Source organism: Leucopleurus acutus (assembly GCF_964270905.1).
Source record: "Leucopleurus acutus genome assembly, chromosome: 12".
NCBI classification, from domain to species: domain Eukaryota; kingdom Metazoa; phylum Chordata; class Mammalia; order Artiodactyla; family Delphinidae; genus Leucopleurus; species Leucopleurus acutus.
In genome coordinates, this window is record NC_139154.1 from 84,391,065 (window position 1) to 84,418,003 (window position 26,939).

General features: G+C 42.9%; 1 protein-coding gene across 1 annotated transcript in view; it reads left to right on the plus strand.

Annotated features, from left to right (window-relative positions):
* Positions 1 to 26,939, plus strand: part of MEIS1 (Meis homeobox 1) — a 112,370-nt gene that overhangs the window by 67,873 nt on the left and 17,558 nt on the right. The window contains exons 8-9 of the mRNA XM_082852417.1: positions 7,992 to 8,137; positions 18,468 to 18,556. Coding sequence (XP_082708543.1) covers positions 7,992 to 8,137; positions 18,468 to 18,556 — 235 coding nt within the window. The remainder of the gene's footprint in view (positions 1 to 7,991; positions 8,138 to 18,467; positions 18,557 to 26,939) is intronic.

A 26,939-nucleotide genomic window follows, 5' to 3' on the forward strand; every position in this document is an offset into this window, starting at 1 on the left:
ATCCGTGCCATTGGTATATCTGTCCCATTGGTTATTTGTGAAGCCCCTTCTAGGACTTAGCACTGCCAGGGCAGGTACCAACACCACCTCATCTTGGTTTCCAAAGGAACTACCTCAAAATTTTCAGGAAAGCCATGGTGGTAAAATAAAATATATGAGAGTGTGCTTACCTTTGATCAACTGAAAATCCCTTTGAACTGAAAACAGGGAAACCTTCAACACCTCAGGATGAGAAGAGATACAAAACGGAGGCTGAGCTAACAGAACCCTAATTAAAGTTAAATGTAGAAGTTAACCATTGGATTTAGACCATTACATATGTCTGTTGGCCTCAGATTTGAAGATATAGAAAGTTTACTCTGTTTATTTTGAAAATGTTTAATAAGACTTACGAGGTTGTATTATGTTTTCATTTATCTTGCAAAAACCTTTCTAATGTTTCCTAGGATTCTGTGACATGTCAGTCTGTAACAGTATCAGATATTAATGTCCTCAGATAACCTGTTGCTGAAGAATTGCTGAGACAGGTGTGGAGGAATGCTGTGGGAAAGACTGACACAATGACTTGGCAAAACCACAGTTCTAGAGTTTTGTGTTTGTACCATATCTATAAAGCCTGAGTCTGGAGTCTGAGCTCAGGGTCAAATTGTCTGCTTAGAGACAGTTGAGATTCTTTACTGGGGTGAAACTGAGAGGTGTGTCAAGGGTGCGGGGAGTGGTATAATTAATTCATTGAGGGGAAAACGCAGAAGGAGACAAATAACTTTTGCTTTATTTTTTAAAAGGTGCACTCAGGAAGAATGGAGAAACAGCAAGAAATTTTAGTTAGGTAAATAGTTTTAAGTTGTAATTGCAGGGAGTAGGGGTGTATTTCTAAAGGGTTATGGTAAACATTATAAAGAAGTCTGATACTTTAACTCTTCGTCCATCTCTTGTCCAAGATGAGCTTAAAAGTTCTAAGGAAACTTCCCAGCTTTGGAGAATGCTTTTTTTTTTTTTTTTTTTTTGCGGTACGCGGGCCTCTCACTGCTGTGGCCTCTCCCGTTGCGGAGCGCAGGCTCCGGACGCGCAGGCTCAGCGGCTATGGCTCACGGGCCCAGCTGCTCTGCGGCATGTGGGATCTTCCCGGACCGGGGCACGAACCCGTGTCCCCTGCATCGGCAGGCGGACTCTCAACCACTGCGCCACCAGGGAAGCCCAAGAATGCATTTTAAAAAGTGTTTTCTTACGTTTCATTGAATTTCATTGGTGAATATTTTTCAAGAGTTTCATTCAGGTGTGTATCAAAAAGAATTGTAACAGCGGGAAATTGAAACTACGGTTTTCTCCATACAGTGAAAAAAAGATGCATTCACACATTCACTGAATAAGCAATTGACAAGTCTGTACCCTGTACACAGGGGTAACCCTGGGGTTAGAGAATCTTAGTGAGGAGTATGACCAGGTCCCTGTTTTCACGATATTCTATAATCAAGTTGAGGGGACATAACACGGAAATGAACAGTGCTAGTAGAGTATGAAGTGTGTTTGGGTGGAGGAATGTCAGGAGAAGAAAAATCACTCCGGACTGGGGAGGATTACTAAAGAGAGTTAGAGTCCAGCAAAAACTCCTTATAGGATGGGCTTCCCTGGTGGCGCAGTGGTTGAGAGTCCGCCTGCCGATGCAGGGGACACGGGTTTGTGCCCCAGTCCGGGAAGATCCCACATGCTGCGGAGCGGCTGGGCCCGTGAGCCATGGCCGCTGAGCCTGCGCGTCCGGAGCCTGTGCTCCGCAACGGGAGAGGCCACAACAGTGAGAGGCCCGCGTACCGCCAAAAAAAAAAACAAAACTCCTTATAGGAGATGGCAGTTGAACCGAACCTAAAAGGTCACAGAGGAGTTTGCCAGGGAAACGGACTAGCACAGGGGAACACAAAGAGGTGTGAGAGATCCGTGTGTGCAGTGAGATCCCGAGAACGTCAGGTGGGCTCAGGACTGGGGTGGGGGGCAGGGCGTCGAGTGCGGTGCCCCCGGGGACCGGCAGAAGACGGGCTGCAAACAAACACACCCGGGAGAGAGATCACAAAAGGCCTCTACGCCAGGCTAAAAAGTGTGACCTTTATCCTGAAGGCAAAGGGCAGCTGCAGAAGGATTTTAAGTGCCAGGGTTATACGATCAGATATGTGTTTTAGAAAAATCATTCTGGCAGCTATTACACATTCTAAATGAAGACAAAACACCTCCTTAAAGCCTCTGAAGTATTCTAGCCGGTTCCTGAGAAAGGCTTGTTATAATTCTCACCATTTATCCTCTTAACATAACACAGAAACATTATCCCCTCTGACTTCTGGCTAAGTAGACACGGCCAGGATCTGGAGAAGTGGGTTTGGGGTAGTTTTTACATTTTTCCTAGCAACCTGGCACACCCAGATAGCTCGACTACAAAGGAAACCCGACCTCCCCATACTGAGGGGATGTTTGCACCAGGGGCCCCTAGAAAGGCGGGAATGTTCTACACACCATTTAAGGGACGAAAGGCCATATTCTCTCACGGAGAAGTGCTATGTGAGAAAACAGACAAGAGAAAAACAGAAACCCTTAATATTGGATGAAAATGCAGCCGCCTCATAACATGAGCTGTACAGTCCTCGGAGGGCTGTGCACTGACCATTGAAACAGCTTTCAAGGCACAACAGAATCGACTCAGTATCGAAAGATACGGTTATAACTGGCCTTGATTTTTGAGTCTAGGTACATTTTGGGACAAAGACTCTATTTCTAAACACTCGAAGAGGAGAAAAGTAAAGGTTAAGGAGAGAACGTGGCCCGAAACCATGGAGTCTCACTACCAGATTGTCAATGAAATGATCTTGAAGCGGGGTGTTTTCCAGCTTGGTTTCTAGCAGAACAGGAGGGTCCACAACCTTACATGTTCTTTTGCCCTGGCAGTTGAAAGTTCATCTCCCTAATTAGGAGTTTTGCCTCTGTGGCATAAAGAACCCTCTGATGGACAGCCCATTCTTTTCTACCTGCTGGCCCACTGCCACCAGAAGTGCCCAGCCCTTGGGATGTAAATGGCAGGCGCTTTGGGGGGTTTGTTTCTGCCTCCCTGAGAAAAGGTTTTGGGGACCGGTGGTCCTGAAGGGAGAGAGGGAGTTAGGAGGGAGAGAAAAATGGGAGTCAGACGCTGACCTGCCGGGAAGGAGCCCCCGCTGACACGGTCAGTCTGACCCATTGAATGGACTGAATACGATAAATGCCGCTTTATCCTGCCTTGAAAGGCACGAGATAGCGCAGTCTAAATGCCTGGGCATGCTTAAATAGGCGACCAGGGATGTTTGAGTTGAGCATGTTTGAAATCTGAGCTCTCTGACAGCCTGGGAGCTGTCACAGGTCACCTGCCTTGCTCCGCTGGGACGGGCCCAGGTCTCACAAGAAATTGTCCATAGACGAATTGTAGTACAAATTCCTTTCTTTGTTGGTTGGCCTCTTTCACTAGACCATGGCCTATAAAATTTTGTAAAAACAATTCTTAAATATTATTTGAAAGGGCAAATGGCCCACGCTGAAAGGTTTGACAGTTTGACATATAGTGCATGGTTTCGAGGGCTCGCAACCTGAAAAGTGTGGCCAGGATTCTCCCCCTGCTTGTTAGAAGCCTGGTGTTTTTTAAACAGTGTTTTGTGGCTGCCCAGAGTTCCTCTGCTCCCAGCCATCTGCCAGGCCAGGAGTCTGCTTCAATGATCTGAAATCCTTTTAGACTCATTTGTGAGAGAGCAGAAAAATAGCTGGCACCTTTGAATCCAGTGTCCAAAGAGCACAGAAACAGGTAGTGCCAATTAAGGAGCCAGTTGGACGATGAGATCAAAGCAGATCACTTTAGTGTCTTCTGATAGCGCCGGAGCCAGTGCCCAGAGAGAGAAGGGAGCCCGGAGTGGCACTTCAGTGAGGGGACGAGGGGGAATTTGAGTGGCCCAGTCTCATCAGAGCCAGGGAAGTCGCAGGGAAGTAGCTTTCTGCATTAGAATGTGGCCCGTGTGCGGCTCAGCGCCCGTTGGCTGCCTCTGCATAGCCAAAGGCCATTTTCAGGAGCCTCTGGCCCCTCAGTCACTGGCCTGCTAGTTAATTGCCACACGGACTTCATGACACATGGGCAGATAATATGACATTTTCGGTTTCTGTCACTAGCAAACGCCGCAACGTTGCTTGCACTAGTTGCTAAGAAGCTGTCAGAACGCATTAGCAATTGGCTAAAGTCGCCCTATGGCATTTCCTCATAGCATCAGCAAAACGAGCATAAATCACCCACTGGAGCCTACTGCTATCCTAATGAGGCTGTGAGCTTGTTTATGGACTAGCATCATTTTTATGATTATTTCCACCTTTTCAGTTTGCCTTCATTTGGTGGCAGGAGAAGTCAGCTCCAGGAATGAAGTCACTGCTGACATTTTACAAATGTGGCTCAGAGCTGCTGCCTGCTGCCGTGTGGTCAGCCGGCGGTCCTCCAAGTTTGTTTAGTGATCTTAAAAATAAAAAGGAAATAAATCCTCCAGAGACCGCAGAGAGGTGACTGTATCAAATTGCAGAGTGGATGGAAATGTGCAAGGTACAATTGACCATTGAGACTTTCCTCTGAGGTGGAGACGTTTGGAGATCAATTTTCCATTTTAGAAAGTGGAAGAGGTTAAACAATTTATTAAAATCTATGAAAGTGTTTGCTTTGAGAATCGTCTGTTTTATTATGCTCTCCTCCTTCCCCATCCTCTCCATTTCCCTAACTTGTGTCGGGAAGGAGCAGGGTTTATTGTTTTAGGCTTTTCTGAACATGCACCAGTATTTACACTGGATTGAAAGCATTTGCTTCCAATGAAAATCTTGTCTTAGATTACAACCCAGCAGTGTAATTTCCCTCCCAGATGGGAGTAAAGTAGCTGTATTTGCCTAAAAACAGTAGGAAGAACAAACTGAGCATTAAGCCAAGGCTGTTTTTGGCTTGAGCTAATGATGTAATAGAAACCTTTTATTCGGGAGAGGTCACTGCCAGGGACTGAAGGGGGGTGATCTGGCTCTTGCTTGAAAGGTTTCTCCATTGTATCTACATAAGTCTTCACTTAAACAATTCTGTTCCTAATGCTTCTGCTTTCATATGGCAGAAATAAACAGGAAAGGTTCTGGTGAGTGTTACACGTGGAATGCAGAAAGCCTTCCTCTCCTAATGCAGTATATAATTCAGGTGCCCTCAAGGCACGCTTTCAGGAATTCTTTTGCCTGAGGTAATGGGAAGCTAAGGCTGCTTTAAGGCCTTGATTATCTATTGATGCACAAAGCTGGAAAAAAGTCATCTCCGTTGGATTATAGTAGATATTTCCATAAATTATCAATGAATTCTCTTCAAGGCAGGCACGAGGCATTGCCTGCTAAATTAATCCGAAGGGGTTTTGAGATGGAGAGAAAGGCTATTTTTTTTCTTTTTTTAAGGTTGAAAACAATCATGGGCGAGGTGGTGAAAAACTGTGTCCTTAGGTCAGAAGCTTTTTAATCAGTGATCAAGTAATACGTTTCTTTTCCTTGGTTACCTTTTGCATATTGAAAGTGGATTAGCCCACTGAAAATTTAAATGCTTTTGAGTTCGTTTTTTTTCCTCATGTTTTTTTAATGAATTGTTATTTTATATGGTGAATTGCTTCTCTGAATAAAAAGCCTCTTTAAATATTGGACTTTCTAAGAATTTATTAGGCAAATCCAAGGAGACTCCTTATAAAACACTTGGGTAGGGCTTCCCTGGTGGCGCAGTGGTTGAGAGTCCGCCTGCCGATGCAGGGGACACGGGTTCGTGCCCCGGGCCGGGAAGATCCCACATGCCGCGGAGCGGCTGGGCCCGTGAGCCAGGGCCACTGAGCCTGCGCGTCCGGAGCCTGTGCTCCTCAAAGGGAGGGGTCACAACAGTGAGAGGCCCGTGTACCGCAAAAAAAAAAACACAAGAAAACAAAAAAAAAATACTTGGGTATGCAAATCAAAGGTGCGGTGCAGTGGAAGGAGCCCTGGTTTAGGGATGTGGGTGTCTCGTCCTGCCTGGACCACCCCCCTTGAGCAAATCATCCAGCAGGATCACAAGTACTTTCTTCATTGATACAGTGAGGGCTTGGGAATTGTGGGTCTTTACGATCTTTTTCACTGAGAACACAGCTATGATTCCATGGACCTTTCACAGAATATACGATTTTTGTCAACAAAACATCGAATACAATGAAATTATGGATTTTAATTTGATAAAAGTTCAACAGAAAAGTTCTGCAAAAGTTTTGTGTTTGTGGCATATGCTGTCATCCTAGCAGAAATGTCAAAATCAGTCTGTCTCTCACCCAACAAAGTTTTTAAACTTCAACTCAGTACAAGTCAAGGTAATTCAGGGGGCAGTTTTCCTTTGGGGGGAGGAGTGGCGGGAGGAGTTTCTTGAGGGAACTCTGTTAAGAACAACTGATTAATGACAACCTAACTACTTTAGATTCGACTGAAATAACTGAAATCAAAATAGAGAATTCTTCAATATCCTGTGATAAACCATAATAGAAAAGAACATGAAAAAGAATATACATATGTACATATATAACTGAGTCACTTTGTTGTACAGCAGAAATTAACACAACATTGTAAATCAACTATCAATAAAATTTTTTTAAAAACAGAGAATTCTTTTTGTGTGTAGGATATTTAGGTAAAAGAAGCAAGGAATACAGAAATTCATGACGCGATCCAAAGGAGTCTGAGGCTAGTTCCCATGTGCAGTCTTACCAAAGTTCTTTGGGCCATGTGCACGGGTCTCCCAGTAAACCCAGGGAGTGTGCTCTCTCATTGTTAAGCCTCGCCACTCTAACTCTTCTTTCTGGGCCCAGATCGACCTGTGCCTTTTTAAAAGCCAGTAGTTTCCACTGAGAGAGCTGGGGTACCAGTTTGACAAAAGCTAAGCTACTTTTTAGGGTAGTATGTTTAGTCCACTCTTGTTTTCCCTTTTAACATTTGTGCCTAAACGCCAAGTGTTTACTTTCCATTTGTACCTTATGACTTGTTTTGGACAGTGTGATTATATGAACTGAAATTTCACTTTTCTTTTTTTCTTATTCAATATGCCATTTTAAAAGGAATACTACGTTCTTTATCTAATTGTGTCACAGAGCCAAAAAATTATCTAGAAGAAACAACTTAAATGTTATAACAAAAATCAATGGAAAAGTAGTATCCAGTGTATAGGAATGTGTAAGCAGGTGACTTTTTGGTGAGAAAAATTTAAATCTAGAAGAAATTTTTCAGAAACTGCCTGGATTATTAGGGGAATACAGTCCCAACTGACTATTCATTTAACATCCCTCTATTTGATTTAAATAGTCATTGTTTTCTAATTAAAAATCGATTTCAAGAGTTTTTCCCTTACTAAACTTTATGCTCTCTTTCTATGACAAGAAAAATTATATTCTATTTGAAGCATTCGTATGTCAGACTGCTTATATGATGGATTACCTACATTTCCATGGCCTACTTTAGTCTTAAGATAGATCACTTGTGGAAATAGTTGATGTCTTAAATGCATCTTCTCACAAGTTGACATCAATGACTTTATGTGGGATTTGAATACCCAGGCATGGACAGCACCTCTGCTCATGGTTTCCACCATATTTAACTCCCCAGTAGGAGTTACACTTAACATGTCTCCACTATCCACATCTGAATAATTACCATGACAACAAAGCTACTAAAGAGATTGGATACTCCCCTCCATTCCCTTTGACCTTTTCCAATGTTCTTTGGAAGAAGTTCCTTAGACCTGACTACTTTTGAGCCTAGACCTTGTTCTTTCTCTTAAAAAAAAAAGAAAGAAAGAAAGAAAGAAAAGAGTACCAAATAAACTATTAATCATTGATATTGCTCTTTTGGTTTTGTTTATATCCAAAGGCATTCTATTTGAATAAAGCATGTTAAGGTAGCATCAGTCAAAATTTGATTCACTATGTTTGCAGGTGATGGCTTGGACAACAGTGTAGCTTCCCCCAGCACAGGTGACGATGATGATCCAGATAAGGACAAAAAGCGTCACAAAAAGCGTGGCATCTTTCCCAAAGTAGCCACAAATATCATGAGGGCGTGGCTGTTCCAGCATCTAACAGTAAGTGGATTCTAAATGACATATGTAAACTAAATATGGACAATGAACCAGTTTTGATAGAAAAAAGGGGGGAAAAATGATCCCTCTGGACTTGGAATATTTCATAAGTCACTGTGTGCCCACAGTTCTTACAGAGGTGTTAGCACTTGTTTCCTAGATCCATACCCCAAATTAGGAGTTTTATTTGAAGTTTGCTATTGCGATTTTGCTCACTTTTGTAAGTTATAAGGTTTAGGAGTTCATGTGCACTTGTGACTTTAAGTATGTATGTTAATGATGTTGTTTTTCTCAGTGTGACTCTTCAAGTACCTAGAACCAGGTCCCACTAAGAACAAAGTCAGACAAACCCCAGAGAGAAGGACTTAATTTCTTCCAATGCTTTAGTGGACCTTTATGGCGAATGGTCTGCAAATATTTAAATCTTGTTGCAATGGCAGGTTGCTCACATAATTTGCTCTGAAGTGGTTTGAATGTACTGGCTGCCATTACAAAACGTTAATCTGAGTCAGAGCTGCACAGTGAAAGTTGTCCCTGTATTTAGAACTGTAAAGGAAAACAGCAATATAGAGTCAGCTCTTCCTGTGTAGTCCCTTGTGACTTTTCAAGCCGAGTAACAGTTTATATTGTCTGTGTGAGTATTGCTGTTTTCACTGCAGGAATTCTCCTGGAGATGTGAGAAACTGGAGATTTGGGGCTTTATGCCACGGAGGGATTTGTTTTGTTTGGTTATTGTTCTGAATGGATTTCATGTTCAAAATATTTATAATCATAATATTTTGGTGGATATTTTTGGAAGTGCATACTGATTTAATGACATCTAAGGAAGAAGATGAAATGAAGATTTATGGGTAAAATAATATATTAAAAATCAACAAAATTGTTGGCCAGGGGTACTTTCAATATTAGGGACAAAGGACAAATTTAGACAGGTCGTAGCATAGACTAGCCTAAAATGAATGAATGTTAAAAATCTTGTTTTTTTAAAGAAATGTTAGGAGCAAACCTTTTATGTTACTATTTTTAGCATAGTTTGCTTTTCTTAAAGTCATTTGATCTCCTTCAGTATCAAAGTTAATTCTGCATTGTCACTAATGTGTCCAGACCTGTTGACCCTCACATCCTCACCCACTTTCAAAGCCATGTTCCTCAGTGACTTATATTGATACAGGGAGACAAACAGAGGATGTGGGAGACCAAGCTGGTTCAGCTCCTCTGGACAGAGGCTGTGCCTCCAATAATACCCGAGGCTATAAATTAATCCAGATTTTCCAGCACCCCTAAATAAAATAAAAACCGAGAGCGGCAGAACTAACTAAAAAATAGTTTCTTTCCTTTTCTTCTTCCCACCACGATTCCAAACAGTAACTGGATTATGCTGATAGTTTTGGAATCAGCTTTAGGGGTGGTTAATACTGGTAGTTAGTTAAAGATGTAGGCGGTTTAGCTGATTTTAACATCATGTTAGGTTGACCTGAAACCTGATTCGGGTGCCATTACTTGCCTGACACTTGTTGCGTTTATGTGGATAGTTTGAGATCTGCCTTGTGCAAGTTTGCTGCTGAGGATTATTGACCACCGCTGAATGGGAGGGGAAGGACTAGGGTCTAGAGGGCATAGCATGAAAAATAAATAGTACGGGGGCTTCCCTGGTGGCGCAGTGGTTGAGAGTCCGCCTGCCGATGCAGGAGACGCGGGTTCGTGCCCCGGTCCGGGAAGATCCCACATGCCGCGGAGCGGCTGGGCCGGTGAGCCATGGCTGCTGAGCCTGCGCGTCCGGAGCCTGTGCTCCGCAATGGGAGAGGCCACAGCAGTGAGAGGCCCACGTACCGCAATAAATAAATAAATAAATAAATAAATAGTACGGCATTTAAAGTCAGCGGGAGATAAGAAGTGACAATTGGGCAAAAGTGCTGATGCAGCCGTGCTGGTATTTCGTCACTGGAGCCAACCAGCTAACCTGATCTAACCTGAGGATGAGCGGGGGGAGGGGACAAAATCAGGTTGACCCTAAGACACAACCAAACTCTATTTCCTAAACTAACAGAAAAAAAAAGAGATAGACTTCGTCAGCCTCCATTTCAGTCTGCAAAGGAGTTTTGGCTTCACTCGAAGCTGAGGTGCCCCTGAATAAAATATAATCAAATATTAGTTCAGACAGAATCAGGAGAGAAGCAGCAAGTTCTTTTATTCATCCACCAGATTTCCTGGTTTTCTAGGTCGTACTCTAGTGAAGAACCTTGCCAAGAGCTCTATTATTTTCTTAAAAAAAAAAAAAAGAACAACAACAACAAAATGCTTTTTAATAGCCAGCATGACTTTACCTGCATTGCAATGCTTTTTGTGGTCCATAGATTATTGGGGCAGTTGCAACAGAAATTATTCATGAACTGTCTGATTTTTTGAGGTCCGGCTAATTTCCTTCAGTTTGAGGGTCGGTGCTGGCCTGTACCACTACCCTGAGGGGGAAACCATTTGTCCATGTCTCCCTGGCATTCTAAGAATGCTCATAGACATTGTCTCCTGGTTTCCATTGGGTATTTCCACCCTCCTTCCCCACTCCGCTGCCATCTGCTCATACAAAAATATTGATAATGATAACAGTCTCTAAAAAGCAGAAGCTCTCATAATATCATCTAAAAAGCAAAGTGAGGAGATATATTTAAATTTTCTCCCCCTTTCCTTCTTCCAATGAGAAAGATTCCCTTCTGTCCCTCTTCTCCAACTGCAAGAGTAGATAGATTTCCAGTTCCAAGGAACAGCCTTCTCCTTGTCTCATTTAACTTCTTGAAAGAATGCATAAACTGTTTAGGTAATACTTATAGTCAAGAGCTGATTATAATAAATACTATGAGAAAACGTATAAAGAGAGTTTTTTTATTATTTGTCCAAATGTAAGTAACTACTGTTATCTCAGTATTAATTCTTTAGTAAATTTATTTCAAATTCTGAGAGGTCTTTAGGGATGCACAATTCATTTGGAAGACTGTGTACAAATTTTAGATGATCACATTCTTGCTATATGATTAATGCAACTTATCCAGGAGATCCTTTATGAAATCTTGCTAAATATAAAAGAGCAACTGAAACTCTGGCTAATTAAAACAATAGCAATCACAATTGCAAACTGTAAAAAAACTAATTTTTTAAATGCCAGAGGTATATTATAAAACCTCATACACCTTTTGGAAAGCAAATTGCTATCTTTTTTTTCTTTTTCAAATAAATGGGTCAATCTTTTCATTGAGTTTATTCAGTTAAAAAAGCTGCCTTTGAAAGGGCTTTCAGCATGTGTTTGTTAGAGGAGTAGAATAGGCCCTGAAGAAAAAAAACCTTTCTGGATTTGCACCCCAGCTGCATAAGAAAAATGTGCCTTTCTGTAGTTGGTCACAGGTAGATTTAATCAGTAGCACATTTTACTACTCCAAAGAGAGAACTAAAGCTTCATTTTTGGACTCACAGTCTCTAGCAAGCTAAACTGGACATACTTGTATATAATAAAAACAATAAAAGAAAAAGGAAACAGGTTTTAAACTTTGGTGATTATGGGGTAAAAGGAAATTTCAGTGATGTGAATTTCCACCTTAGACTTAGTTGAACCTTTGCCAGTTTTGATAGCTAGAGAAGTTCTCCTGAAAGAAACTATTCCCTGGAATTGAAAAGAATGACTGACATTATTTAGATAATGAGAGAGAATTCGAAAGAAAATAAAAGGATGTATTAATAGAAATGCTTGCATTTGCCTGAAGACAAATTACTGCAAACAATTAGAAAGTACTTAATATTTGGGTGTGAGTCACTATATAGTCATGATCAGTTCAGGGACATATGCCACATCAAGATTTTGTTTCCTTCCTAAGGGCATTATTCCAGCTGTAAATATAGCCTGCTATGTCATAATGTTTAAGCTGGATGTGTTTTGCATATTACTGGTTATTTTGCTACATAGCGTTACAGAGATATCCGCCTAAGGGCTAGTAAAAATGAAGAGAAGGAATAAATACAATGTTTAAGGTAAAGAATCAGGGGTCTTTTTTCTTTTTGTTTTCCTACCCTAACATATTGCAATTGTAAATATAATCTAAATAGAAAAGGGGTTGATATGGTTCTTATTGAAAATATGCAGTGGCATATTTTCCTGCACGGAGCTTGTGTACTCTAGGAATCCTGAAAAGTTAGGGAGAGTTGAGGTTGTTAAAATGCATACCTGCAAATTCAGGTGAAGACACCATTCAAGGTGTGACTCATTTGGCATTGACCAGTAGGAGAGGTGATCCTGAAGGTGAATTGACTTTCATTCACATTCTCTTGGATTCCTCTTCCTTTCACTGACCTTGAGGACCCGCTGGGTACTATAGAGACAAACTTTGTTTCTAGGTTATATACACATTTTGCTATTTGATTTTGTTTTCTTTATTTCAACTTCTAGCCTGGAAAATACTTTTTTTTTTTTCTGTTGCGAAATTTATGTCTCAATTTCTGATTTAGAAGACTTTCCTCTCAATGTGGATAAAGCCAAAGTGAGGGGTTGTAGAATCTTCCAGGTTGAGAATGGCGTTGCCATAGAAACACTATTAGATGAAAAGTGCCCTGCGGGTCCGCCACTCTAAGAATGGAGTAAATGGAATTGAATTGGGAAGTGAATGCTCTAGAAGAGACAGATGTTGTTTCATTGGTTTTTGCTTTTGGTAACAAGATCTGGTGGAGACATCTTAGTATCAAATCTCTGCCTGCAATTTTGGAAGAACTGCTCTCTAAACATTACGAATTATTGTTAGAATGAAAAAGTACTTCTCATTGGTATCCGGATAACCCATTTTGTTGATCAAGGTGAGTGGAAAGTCAAACGGCAGACACAGAGATAAGGACTAATACAGAGGCACGTAGGTAGGTAGCAGATGGAATTTGCTCCTCTCCTGCCATTTCTGTATCTCCTCCTATCCCTCACCACTATTCTTTGCCAATTTTAACAGTGAATATTCTTATTGTGCCTTACCAGTTAGCATCCTTCAGCTACCATTAGTTCTAAGAAGGTAGCAAGGCAGGAAGACTATATTTTTGAACTTTGACCTAAAATGTCAATCAGGGTAGTGCAAAGTGTTTGGGAAAGACAGTCCTAACTAGTCCTCCGTGTTCGTATGCCTGAGCCAAGGAGGGTGGCTTGTGGAGATGGCAGCTAACATTGATCCCTTTTTCATTATGTGGTATCTACAGATACCTTATTAAATTAAGATACTTGAAAACTAGTATGAAGGAGTGAGAAGATTTCTTTTTCCTTTCAGATGCCCATGTCCCATAACAAAAATGAGCTCTCTGAAATACACAAGAAGAATATCTTCACAGTTCTTACTTTTTTTTCTTACACGAGGTTACCAGTCACTTTCCCAGGCTTTAGTCATGATGATGGTCAGAGCTTGGCTTTGCCGAAATCAATACAGGCTTAGATGACAGATCTCTCTGTCTTACTTTTAAAAGATCTCTGCTACTTTGGAGATAGCATATTTCAACTTTGATTAGATAGGACCCTGAATATCTTTTACCCAATTGGGAGTCATCTGTTTCAGGAGGAGAATAGAATAGATTATTTAATGACTTGGAGGTAATGTTGGAATGCCCTAATTCTTCTGTAATATACATCATATAAACCCTGTTTTAATAATGAAGCGAGTGGTTTCTAGATTCTGGAGCAACTGCCTTTTTCTTTTTCTTAGCTGGTTATTGAAATCTTAATGGGATGGGTGATGAATTTTCTTAGGTCAGGTAAACTGAAAAGGCTACAGCTGGAATTCTTCACCCAGAAGAATCGGAGTTAATACTAATGATCATTGTGAATTAGAAGATCAAAGGCGAAGCATCAGCCTGTTCTCCAAGTTGTTGCCCCAGAGGCCATTAGTGACCTGGCAGAGCTCCCTCCCAGCCTCCCGCACACCTCCTTCGCTTTGCCCCAGCCTTTCTTCCCCATCCTAGTTATGCACCTCTGACCTGGGGGAATTACAGTCGGTTGACGAGGAGGCATTGGGGGAAAAAAACAATCAAAAGTAAAAACAAAAGTCCAACTTTAAAAGTGTTCATTTATCCAGGTGCGTAGGACTCTTAAGCAGATGAACTCGGATTGGGGCTGTATGAATTTCGGGGTGTGATTGAGATTTTTGTGCTCAGGCAAATGGTTTATTCATTTCACTGATGGTTGGTGCCTTTATATGGTGCCTTAAATAAGGGACATTTGTAGCGTCCGGCTGGCAATTTGTCAGCTTATTCTAAAATTTTCCTTTTGTTTCCAAGGCTAAGTTAAAAATACATTGTAGTTTGGTTTCCTGATACACTCTTTTTTTTAATTAATTTTTCACTGCATTGGGTCTTTGCTGCTGCTCTTGGGCTTTCTCTAGTTGCAGCGAGTGGGGGCTACTCTTCGTTGTGTGTGGGCTTCTCACTGCGGTGGCTTCTCTTGTTGCAGAGCACAGGCTCTAGGCACGCGGGCTTCAGTAGTTGTGGCTCGCGGGCTCTAGAGCGCAGGCTCAGTAGTTGTGGCGCACGGGCTTAGTTGCTCCGAGGCATGTGGGATCTTCCTGGACCAGAGATCGAACCCGTGTCCCCTGCCTTGGCTGGTGGATTCTTAACCACTGCGCCACCAGGGAAGCCCAGGTTTTCTGATATACTCTTAATCGGGTTGATTCAATGAAGGACTAGGTTCAAAACAGAAGTGCCCACATAAGCACAATTTATTAAGTTGATGGTTGCCCATGCACATAACTGTTGGAAAACTAGCTCGCCATTTACACTTCAATGCATATATCAATGTCCTGTCTTCTGATACCTCTTAGTGATGATACATTTTTGAAGATAAAATGCTAAACTCAGTCAATGAATATGAAACAGCTCCTCCTCACTTTATCTTTCAGATTAAAATTAGAGCATCACGTACATATGTGTGAGCGTATTTTTTAAACTAACTCAGTCTAATCCTTAGGAATATTTTGTGACATAGGTTTGGCTTTTTACTTTCTGTGTTCAAGATTCCTAGTGAAGGTACTTTGGTTTAAAGAATGGAGGTTTGATGGACAGACAATCCAGTGGTTTTGTTTTAGGAAGGATTCCAGTGTTTTGGTTTGGTTTGGCTGATTGGTTGTTTTGCCAGGGGAAGGAAATCTATATGTCATGTAATTTAGGAGACTTTGACTTAACTGGAAATATCCTCATCACATCTCTGTCTTTCTTACGGAAGTGTGATTATGACTCTGTGTACATATATGTCCCTATATACTTGGGCATTTTTCTATAAGACAAATCTCTCTGAACCCCTGCCATCCGTACCAATCCTGATGGGAAAAACTGATCCATTTTACTTCTTTTAATCCCCTAAATAGCTATGTTCAGGGCTCTAATTTTTCTGTTTCTGCTGATGGAAGCCAATGCCAGAGGGTAAGCAAAGAGTGGAGACCACCTTGCAATGGTTACAATACCCTCTTGGTTATGGGCCAAGCTTACCTGAGGTATACTGAATGCCATGAGACAGCAAAAATCGCTTTATTAGGGCTCCAAGGTAGTAATGATAGTAATTGTGCGGATTTACAGCAAAATGACTGCTATGGACAAACGTGCTGGTGTTTCAATACTGCTCGTCCTTCCATTTGCGAGTCCTGAGCCTGGGAAAGGTGGCTTTCATCAATGGACTGGATACTCAGCTCAGTGTGTCAGGAGGCAGGAGAGAGCCCTCGAACACTCAGATAAGGCGTCCACTTCCTGGTGGGCCTGTGGGCAGCCTCCAAGAGCAGAGGAGTAGCTGGAAGAATTACACCAGGCGATTTTCTAACATTTCAAAGACCTTTCAGATTTTGTGTTTTCTTGCTATTGCAAAATGCCTTCACTCAGCAAATTATAGCCCAAGGAGTGTGGCTCCCAATACAAAAAGTATTGCTCTATCTTTGGACACTCTAAAGAAAAGATAGGCCTCAAGTAACTTGATGTTGTAAATGCAAGCACCCTAAGTTAGTTGATATTCAAATGAGACACAAGTTACTTGGTTTTATAATGGATTATTCAAAATCTTCTGAAATAGAGACCTTTGTTTGATTTAAATCACTGCTTGTATTTGAATGTCCTCCTGGTATTATCTCTCCAGAAAAAAAATGGGGCAATATATATGAACTTAACCATTTAGGTGTCTTTGCTTTTCAGTTCTTAATATTCTGCGATCAGTTTTTGTCTGTTTTCACATTAACTTTGTCGCTAGCATCCCTGTAAAGCCCACGCGCTCTCCCATGACACGAATGGCCTTTGAGAATTCGGTGTCCTAGGAAGTTCTTGGGACATCCAGAGGCCAGGAGGTGTTAATAGGAACACTCATCCTAAGAAAGATCAATGAGTGTAGAAAATTTCTATTGCAGTTTATAGAAGCTTAGGAATCATTCCTGTCCCGTATTTAAAGAAAAGTCAGATTCCCAAACTTCTTGGGGGAGGAACTCCACAAAAATGACGATTTCATTTTTAAAAGAAATGCAATTATCTCCTGCCTACATAATGTTACTTTTACCAAGTTTTTTTTTTAAATGATCCATTAATTGCTTGACTCTTTTGACATTGGATCATTCTGTCCTGTTAACAGCTGAAGGAAAAAATTGATCAAAAGGCTAAATAAACTTATAATATGTGTCTCTATGGTGCTTTGTAGTTTAATCTTTTCACATACACTGGATTCTTAAGACAATCCTGTAAGGTAGTCAGGATGACAGAAATGAAGGTGAGAGAAGTTAATAAATTTTCTCAGGGTCAAAAGCTAGGAACTGGCTGAGCTGCAACCAGGGAGGGTCTCCTGCCTTGAATTTCCATGTGCTTTTTACCATGTTGCCTCCCAAACACAGAGCAAATCAAATCACCATCATGGAAGTTCAAAGGTATAATTATAATCTCATTTCATGAGCTAGCTGATTAGTATTTTTTAAATAAAAATAAGAGCCAGAAGGTTTGGCACAAAACTTCATAGTGCAACCCGATGGTTATTGGTAACGGGGGGGGGGTGGGGGGGTCAAGGAAGGTCCTTACCTATCTAGATTCTTTTTCCAGACATATCTGTGCATAAAGAAGGCATAGCTGCAGCTATTGATATTTTGTGCAATTGTAATCATTTATACATTGTTAGAATTTCAGATTTTAAACGTTAACCGTCCCTCCTTCCTTATGGAAATAGGTAAATCTCTAGCCGTGTGTATTACTAACAACGTGTGATAGTGATTTGGGGAATCTTTCCTCATGCAAATCGTGACTAACCCTTCGAACACAGAATTTAGCTCCTTGAAGATTTTTTGCCTGTCACACGTTCAGGACGCCAAAGAGCTATGTCTTTCATTTGCTTTATGGAGATAGGGGAAACTGCTTATGCAGCCCCAATTACTCTTGAAACTACAATCCAACTGTCGTTTCTCAGCAAAGAAGCCTGCTAAAGCCTGGAGAATTAAGCCACCGCTCTGGGGTATGACACTGAGGTCTGATCATTTTCAAGCTAGTAATAACCAGAATCCTAAAATTCTTTTGAATAAAATGTAATTTTAGTAATGTTTCCATAAACAGTGGTAATGGTGGCATTTTAGTAGGCAGTGACATTAGTCACATCGAAATTGCACCACATTGGCTTTTAAATTACTCCACCTGTCTGTATGAATAGAATTTTCAGTGTAAAAGCAGAGAGACAGCTGCTGCTAATGTCTCTTCTCCCTGTGCAGATAATGCTGGTAAATCTACATGCATAAAGGACTGGTTTGTGGTGTAAAATGGTACCTGACCCTGCTGGCTCCTGAGCTGCAGAGAAATACCTTTAATTACCAGTGGCTGTGTTTAGTTGTTGACATAAAAATGTCAGCTTCAAGGGGTATAACCTCAGGTTCACTCCCTCTAGTAATGTCACCCACCGCACACTCTTTTTCTTCCACCCACATCCTTAGTGAGATGGGTGAGCATTTATCTTGATGTGTTTCAGAAACGTGCAGGGCATTAATACTTAAAAGGAAAACATCTAATACCGTATGAACTTGATTGATGATCTTTCCATTGGAGAACTTTTAAAGATTAGTGGAATCGGGTTCCTTCCTTCTAGCCAGAATGGAAATATGGGATACTGTCTATACCTTCAAAGGGCTTAACATCATTCATCGAATAACAGATACACGTTCTCATGTGAGGACCATGGCCAGGCACTTCAGAAAGCAGAAAGGGTAAAGAATAGAGGCTTGAGTCTGTCAAATTTTTTACCATAGGCCCAGGCTTCCTGTTGATACGTGATGAAACTTACTTTCCGGAGAAGCCTGTTTGCTCTTGACCTTTCGGCTGTGGTCTATTGTAGCAGCTATATCGAGCTAGGAATGGGCCAGCCAAGCAAGAGGGATACTCCTGTTCACAATGCCTGTTGCCAACGACGTATTTGGAGAAATGGTAAATAGGAGATATACTTGTCTGGCTCGTTTGCAGGCCTTCGTTTTGACTTCTTTCACACAACTCGTGTTTTCGTGTTTAATTTAACGAGGAATGAGTAGTAAATGAAAGCTGCTGCCTGAAATCCCACTGTGAGCGTGTTTTGCACTTGGCTCCCCGGTGACAAAGCAATTTGTGAAATTATGTGATGGAGTAATTAGATGAAGCCAGGGCTTCTGATTGTTGCCATGCATATGGGGCGAGGGTTTGTTGCGAAGAGGGAGGGGGAGGAGAAAAACAGATTATGACCCTGGCAAGTTGGCTCAAAGCTTCTTCATTTATTTGTAAACAGAGTATTTAGTGACCGCATAGGAAGTAGCTGTAATCACCAGCTCATAAAGAAACCACTGCAGAGCTTTTGGATTTTTGCAGAGTGCTCATGTAGAATTTAAGCTGGGAGGCAGAATCCCTGTTAATGTAATTAGGATCTAATTTACCACCCTTTGCACACAGATGTAATAATGTCTAGATATTCTACCTTTAAGCACATTACATATACCTCAGTGCAGCACTTACTGAACAGAAACAGGTGTGAGCACTTTCCTAATTCGTTTTTACACTGTCAACACATAGCAGTGTAAGGGAAATATTTACCAAAAATGAGGGGAAGGAATGTCTGCAAATGAGGCAGTAATGGACAGTTGCCCTTTATGTACTGATGGATTTCTCAATGGTTAAGTAAATTAAAGCAAATGCTAGAAAAATCAATAGGCCAGCATAGTCTTGGTTTTGCCTCATAGACTTCAGGACAGAATGACAGATGCGGTGTCTATGACCCATTTAAGTATTAATGCTTGAAAAACCGCTTCTGCATGCAAGGTTATAGGCTTTGAAACATTCTGCTCTATTATATTACAGACAATAATATTTTTAAATATATATGGAATTTATATGTTTCAGTGAGGTTGTTCTTAGGTGATACATTTATACTGGAAGATGAGTTGCTTAGTTGTTGCAATAGCATCATAAATCAGTTTTGAATGTTCCCACATGAAAAACATCTTCATAAGGCTGTAGTTGGGAGGTAAAGATGATGTATATGGAGCTTCCATGTATCGTGAAGTGAATGTGCTCCATAACACTCTATGTGGCAACCAAATTAGATTTAATTAAGGGGTAGATGCTGAGAGACTTTGGAAAAATCTGTAAAATACCGTTAAAATGTGGCATTAGAATTCAGTTCATCTCCAGGGCTCTAGATGCTATATTTTACATTTGTACCAACATGGATCACGTGTCACATAGGTTGACCGTCACAACATGGGGAATTTTCAGGCTGTTGAAATGTTCTAAATGGTAGGTATTATCCTCTGAGAACGAGAAGGCCAGCCTTCTGGTAGCATCACAGAGCGTGCATTTTCCCATGCATTGTTCCCATTACCAATGTCAAGAGAAATGGTGGAAATATGCTCCCAGTGTTGGGTTGTTGATTACTAGAGACAGGAAGATGAGAAGAGAAGCAAGGCAAAGCGTACTTAAGTACTGGTTTCAGGGACCACAGCTGGCTTCCACACCAAAATAAATTGGAGGGTTGAACTCATTATGCTGGTTCTTTGGGGAGAAGGTGCCATTTGTTGCAGAAAAAGAGAGTTGGGTTGGCTTGAAGTGTCCTGTTTACTACCTTCTTATGCTGAGTGAACTCGGACAATCGTTCCTACCTTCTTTTGCCCGTGACTAAGCAGACAGGGGCCAGCCTGCCTCTGGGTTTTGAAAATCAGTATGTAAAGGTGATATTGTGATGAACCAAATCCTTGGAAACATTGCTAGGTTGGAATGATGGAGAGAAGCAGAATGATTGTAGGTTCTAAATGGAAGATATTTTCCTGATTTTAATCTTCATACAACATAGCAGTAGTAATTACAACATTCCTCTGAAGCTGTATCAGGAGATTTTAACAGTGTACACATTTGGAGGTTAAACTGAGGTGTAACTGGTAAGTTTAAAAAAATGAAAGTCTACCATCTAAAAAGTTGGGAAATGGAAATTACTACAGAACTGAAGGTTCTTTTGCTTCTTCAGAGCAGTGCTTCTTAAACTTTAGTGTGCATTCCAATTATCTGGGAATGGTTGTTTGAATGGAGATTCTCAGAGGGGTGAGGCCTGAGATTCTGCATTTTGAACAAGCTCGCTGCTGCTCGTCCACAGACCAGACTTTGCATAGCAAAGATCTCAGGAGCACAAGCAACATGACAGCTTTTAAATGGAAAGATGACTGTTTTTCTTAATCTTTGATTTTTTTTTTTTTTTTTTTTTCCGTACGCGGGCCTCTCACTGCTGTGGCCTCTCCCGTTGCGGAGCGCAGGCTCCGGACGCGCAGGCTCAGTGGCCATGGCTCACGGGCCCAGCCGCTCCGCGGCACGTGGGATCTTCCCAGACCGGGGCACGAACCCATGTCCCCTGCATCGGCAGGCAGACTCTCAACCACTGCGCCACCAGAAAAGCCCCATCTTTGATTTTTAATGCTTGGATTTTTTTTCCTCTGATGTTGAAACAACGCATTATTTTCATAATGTCTCTCGGACTGAAGTGTTTGGTTTTTCCTCTGCCAACTTCAGTTCTTTTTCAGTGTACAAGAACTTTCTTTTAAATACCAAAGAGTTTTTAAAAAGCCAGACTTGATGTTTTAGAGCTGCTTCAGGCTCACAGCAAAACTGAGGGGACGGGACAGAGATTTCCCATAGGCCTCCTGCCCCACACCTGCAGAGCCTCCCCAATCATCAGCACCCCCCTGTCCCCACCAGAGTGGCACATTCCTTACAACTGATGAACCTACACGGACCCATCATTGTCACCCAAAGTTCACAGTCTACATCAGGGTTCACTCTTGGTGTGGTACATTCTGGGGGTTTGGACAAATGTATGACGTGTATCCACCATTATAGTATCATGCAGGGTAGTTTCACTGCCCTGAATGAATATCACAGAGTTTTCCCTGGGTCTCTCAAATACCCAGAAAGCTTCTGATAGATCAAGGACGCTGCAGATATACTGACTTTTTCTTTGCGGCTTCTTGACAGTACACTTGTGTGATAGGATGAGTGAAGGTTGAACGTTACAGAATCTTACCCTTCCCACCGATGTGGCTTCAGGGCTCTGGCAATGATAGTCAGTTATGGAAGTTATCATGGGGAGAGGGCAGTGTGTTCATTGCTTGTGCTAGCTCCCGAATTCCTAGTCTGGACCTCCAGATCTGGTAGCCTTTGTCAGTAAGGAAGCAAGAGAATCACCAACTAAGGAAACAATACATACATTTTTTTTTTTTTGTGGGCCTCTCACTGTTGTGGCCTCTCCCGTTGCGGAGCACAGGCTCCGGACGCGCAGGCTCAGCGGCCATGGCTCACGGGCCCAGCCGCTCCACGGCATGTGGGATCTTCCCAGACCGGGGCGCATCGGCAGGTGGACTCTCAACCACTGCGCCACCAGGGAAGCCCCACAATACATACATTTGAGGGAGAAATGCTTTTGTTCCTAATCCTACTTGCCAACTTCGGTCTGCTCCAGGAAATGCTTTTGTATTTCCGCTGCCTTGTGTACTTTATCTGCCCTGGGCACTCTCAAATTTCACAGCATCCTGGAAGATGAATTTGTTTTAAAAGTTGAACATCCAAGGAAACAGTCACCCAAGTCCAGGAAGCTCAGAGTCCTATACAGGGTAAACGCAAGGAGGAACACACCCAGTTACGTATTAATCACACTGACAAAAATTAAAGGCAAAGCAAAAATATTAAAAGCAACAAGGGAAAAGCAGCAGATAACATACAAGGAAAAAGTATATACCCTCTAGTTGGGCTAAGATCTAAAGAATTGTTATGAATAGCACATACCTATGAATCATTGCTTAGTGGGTAAATTCTCTCACTCATTAGAGTTCACAGGCTGGATGTAGTTTCTTGAAATTAGGTCATTTATTTTGGTCTAAGGCACTGAGGATCAAAGGTCACAAGGAATCCAAAAGCCATTAGTCAGGGTTCTTTTCTGGACCCCTTAGATGTCATTGTGCGAGTTACCCATGGCAGCCCGGGCCCGGCCTGCTGTCAGGGAGCTGGCAGGGTGCCTACTTTATTTCCAGTTTGCATAGATAAAAAGCAGAGCAGCTACTCTTGGAATCACTATAAAAATAAGCTTACATAAAATCTCCATTTGAAATACAGTATGTGTGTGCCCCTGCATGCGTTCTCTTACGGAGGCCAGGGGCCCTAGAAATCAAAATTAGAAAGAGAGGCATCCATTCGATGGCATCGTGGATTATCCTTTGTTTTGGTGCAGGCATTTATAATTCATTGTGAGTATAGTGAAGACCAGATTTTCACAAAGCATTGTAACGACAAACCAAGTGTTTTAACTTGCGAATGTAAAATGCAATAAAGGCATCGCGTTAACCATTGTCAAATATATATGTTGCCATCCCCTCTTGATAATACTGAAGTACATTTGGTAGTAATGAGTTTATGCGTATCAGGTGGGCAAGAGATGTAGTCAATTCATTTACTTCCCCCATTGAACCCTGTGGGTCTCAGGCCCACACCTTGAAGTGAAAACATCGTCAGTTACCAAGACAACAGGCGCCCTGGACTTACTCCTTGAAGGTGTTCGTATTGGACCAGAAACCATGAGCACCCAGCAACATTCATCACTTCAGTGTTCAAGAGAGTGATTGAGTAAATGGTGGGGGTGAATTCCCAAGGAAAAAAGGCCAAATGGACCTGCATGAAACAGCATGTATTGAATTTTGAAAAATCCAGCTATAAGCAAGTATCCTATTTGATGTGAAAAGATTATTAAGTACTTCGTTTGCATTTGGTTCAGCAGTTAATCACTGTTCCCCCATTTTACAGATGGAACACATTTATAGAAGGAAGCGAGCTAGGAAAGTCTGAAGATCTACCAGAGATCTTAGTGTACAATAAAGTAGAAACGGGAAAAAAATTCAGAGCCCTAATTTGCAACCTGCTGGGTGTCACTACTTCCAGACCTTGAGACTTAAATTTATGGTTTGTTATTGCTCTTGAAACTGGCTTGCATACACATTGACTAGATCTGGTGAGAGTTGAGGCAGAAGTCCACGTGACGTCATCAGAGCCATGTGTTTGCCCCACTTACTTGATCACAGCTGCTTTATGGCGCCACCAGCGAGCTGTGGGTTCCCTGCATGGGTGCCATGCTGTCCCTGGGGTTCTCCGTGGCAGTGACACCTGCACTGCACAAGTGTGTGTGGTAGGGGTGGGGGAAGGGGCTTAGGCAGCAGCAGGATGGCTCTTACCTGGGAATACCTAAAATTGTTTGGTTTGTGTGGAGAGATGGCTGGGATGTTTTCCACCATGGGGTGACCTAATCCCACTGCACAGCAGGAAAAAGCAACTTTTAAACGTGCTTGTTGTTATTTTTCCCCACCGTAAATGACGGCTGAACTTTAGGCCGCATCTACCCTTCTCTTTGAATAACAGTATGAATTGGGCCATTCAGGTTTTTTCCAAGTCAGTTCAAATGCGTTCTGAGTGCCCTACTGAGTGCAAGGAACCGTGTACATCTCGGAGCTCTAGGAAAAGCACATAGATCTAGTTGGTGGTGTGGTTTGCAAGAAGAACTGGAGTGAGGAGGACAGTTCAGAAACAATGACAACAGTTCTGGTGAGAAGGTTGTGGTTGTGAGAGTGTAAAGAAATGGATGGATGGGGCTTCCCTGGTGGCGCAGTGGTTGAGAGTCCGCCTGCCGATGCAGGGGACGCGGGTTCATGCCCCGGTCCGGGAAGATCCCACATGCCGCGGAGCGGCTGGGCCCGTGAGCCGTGGCCGCTGGGCCTGCGCGTCCGGAGCCTGTGCTTCACAGCGGGAGAGGCCACAGCGGTGAGGGGCCTGCGTACGGCAAAAAGAAAAAAAAAAGAAAGACATGGATGGATGGATGGTGGACGATATCTTGGAGGTAAACCCGGCACCTCATAAAGAGAAGTATTCATAGCTGGCACACGTGTATCATACACTGTGCTAAGTGCCAGTGATGTGCCGAGGTGGGTTCTCAGTGCCACGTGTGTAGAGAACTTACAAATAATAACAAAATGACTAAAAGTCAGTCTGTTTATTATTATCACCATGCACTGGCAATTCTAAATAATGTCAGTGAAAAAAAAGCTCCTCCCGGCTGGTGCAGGCTGCTCCCACCCCGCCCGCCCCCCCCCCCCCCCCCCCCCCCCGCCCTGGTAGGCCTCGCTAAGCACTTTCACATTTTATCTCATGGAATTCCCACTGTGACCCTCCAGGGGAGGTACTGCTAGTCTCCCTGTTTCACTGTTGAGAAAACCAAGATTCTGAGAGATTCAACAACTTGCCTGAAGTAGCGCAGTGAGAAGCAGGGACTGGATTTGAACTCAAGCCCCTCTGGTTCTGAGGCCTGTTTTCATAACCACTCACGAGTGGACATTTGGTACAAGAGCATCAAAGGTGACTTCCCTGTTTCACGTTGGCAGTTAGGGAGCTGGAGTCTCTTTCAGGGAAGAAGGGAAGTTAGAAGGAGGAACTGGTTCTAGGGGAAGGTGAAGCATGCCGTGTGGGATACGTGTGGTTCCGGTGCTGGTGGGATGTCCACGTGAGTTGTATGGTCAGTAGTTGGAAACGGGTTGGCTGGGGCTTTGGTGAGAGCACAAGGCTTGGTGTTACCTCCACTGAGTCTGGGGATGGAGATGGAGTCATGGACCCAGAGAGAGCTGAGAGAGAAAAGGAGGAGGGCAAGAACGGAATTCAGGGGCTTCCGTGGTGGCGCAGTGGTTGAGAGTCCGCCTGCCGATGCAGGGGACACGGGTTCGTGCCCCGGTCCGGGAAGATCCCACATGTCGCGGAGCGGCTGGGCCCGTGAGCCATGGCCGCTGAGCCTGCGCGTCCGGAGCCTGTGCTCCGCAGCGGGAGAGGCCACAGCAGTGAGAGGTCCGCGTACCGCAAAAAAGAACGGAATTCAGGCAATGCCTCCTTTTAAAGGCTGTCTGGAGGAAAAAACCTAGAGAAAGAGACAGAGGAGCAGGCAGGAGGTCTGTCCAACGTGGAGGTCGGCTGGACTCATCTCTGTGGTCCCTTCTAGCTCCCACACTTTAATAGTCTAAGAAAAGGAAGGAAGATCCAATGATAAGAAATAGTCCATTCCCAAACAGAATCCACCACAGTCCCCACACTGGCTCTCCTTTCTCTCACCCTCATCTCAGTTAACAACATCACCATGGACCGACCCGGAAGTTCCAACCAGGATCCTCAGATTCATCCTGGAAGATTCCCCCTCCTCCCTGCTTCGCAGATTACTCCCCGAGTCCCATCAACACTCCCTCCTAAACACTTCTTCATTCTCTTATCCCTATCTAGTCCCGCTGCCGTAGCCTCCTTGTCTCCCGCTCTCCCCTTTCCCTAATCAGCCTCCCTGCCTCTAATCAGTTGCCTCTAATCAATTACACTTGTTTGTAATTGATCCCTTCCAAAGAATCCCTCATTTTGCCCCCAGAGTGATTATTCCAAAGCAAAATTGGCCAGATCTCACCCCTACTTGAAAACCTGTAATAGCTCCCTATTGCCCTCAGGATACAACATCCTCAGCGTGCCATTCAAGGACCCTTGAGGTCTGACACTGGCCCACTGGGCACCCAGGCTCCTCATTCGCCCTTTCCATACACACTTACCTTCCCCACAGGCGCTGAATGGTCCTGTACTCTGTGCACCGGCACGTGCTGTTCCCTCATCTGGAAACTCCATGACCCCTTCTCCACTTCATACTTTTTCCTGCATCCTTCCCAACTGATCTCAGCTGTCACAGCTTGGGGAAGCCATTCTTGGTCCTCCCCAGGAGGGAGGAAGTGGCCCCTGCCTCCAGACCCATAGCGCCTTGATGGTCATCTGATAGAGAGCACTTGTCATGGTGACTGTTTATTTACGAGCTGCCTCCCTCGTAAATAAGATGATAGAATCTTTCACCGCTATATCTTCAGCCATAATAGAGATGCTTGATGATATTTATTGACCAAACGCTTGAGCAAAGTTTCAAAATAGAGGTGACCAAACCCTGAAAGTTTTATGCAGTAGAAGTACTGGCAAAGGTTCTGGTATAGGGATTAGGATATCATCAGTGACCTTTGAAAGACCTGTTTCAGGACTTTGGAAGAGAAAGAAGCTGTATTCTGAGGCATACGGGCGATACTACGACAGAGGCAACAAAGGCAGACCCTTCTGCAATTGCTTGAGGAAATATACTAAGGGCTACAATTTGGGCAGTAGCATGAGGAGGTGGTAACGAGAGGGGAAGGTTTCTCTCTTCTTTTTTTAATATTTAGGAGAAGGGAGATTTGAATGTTTACACATAGAATCATACAGCTGT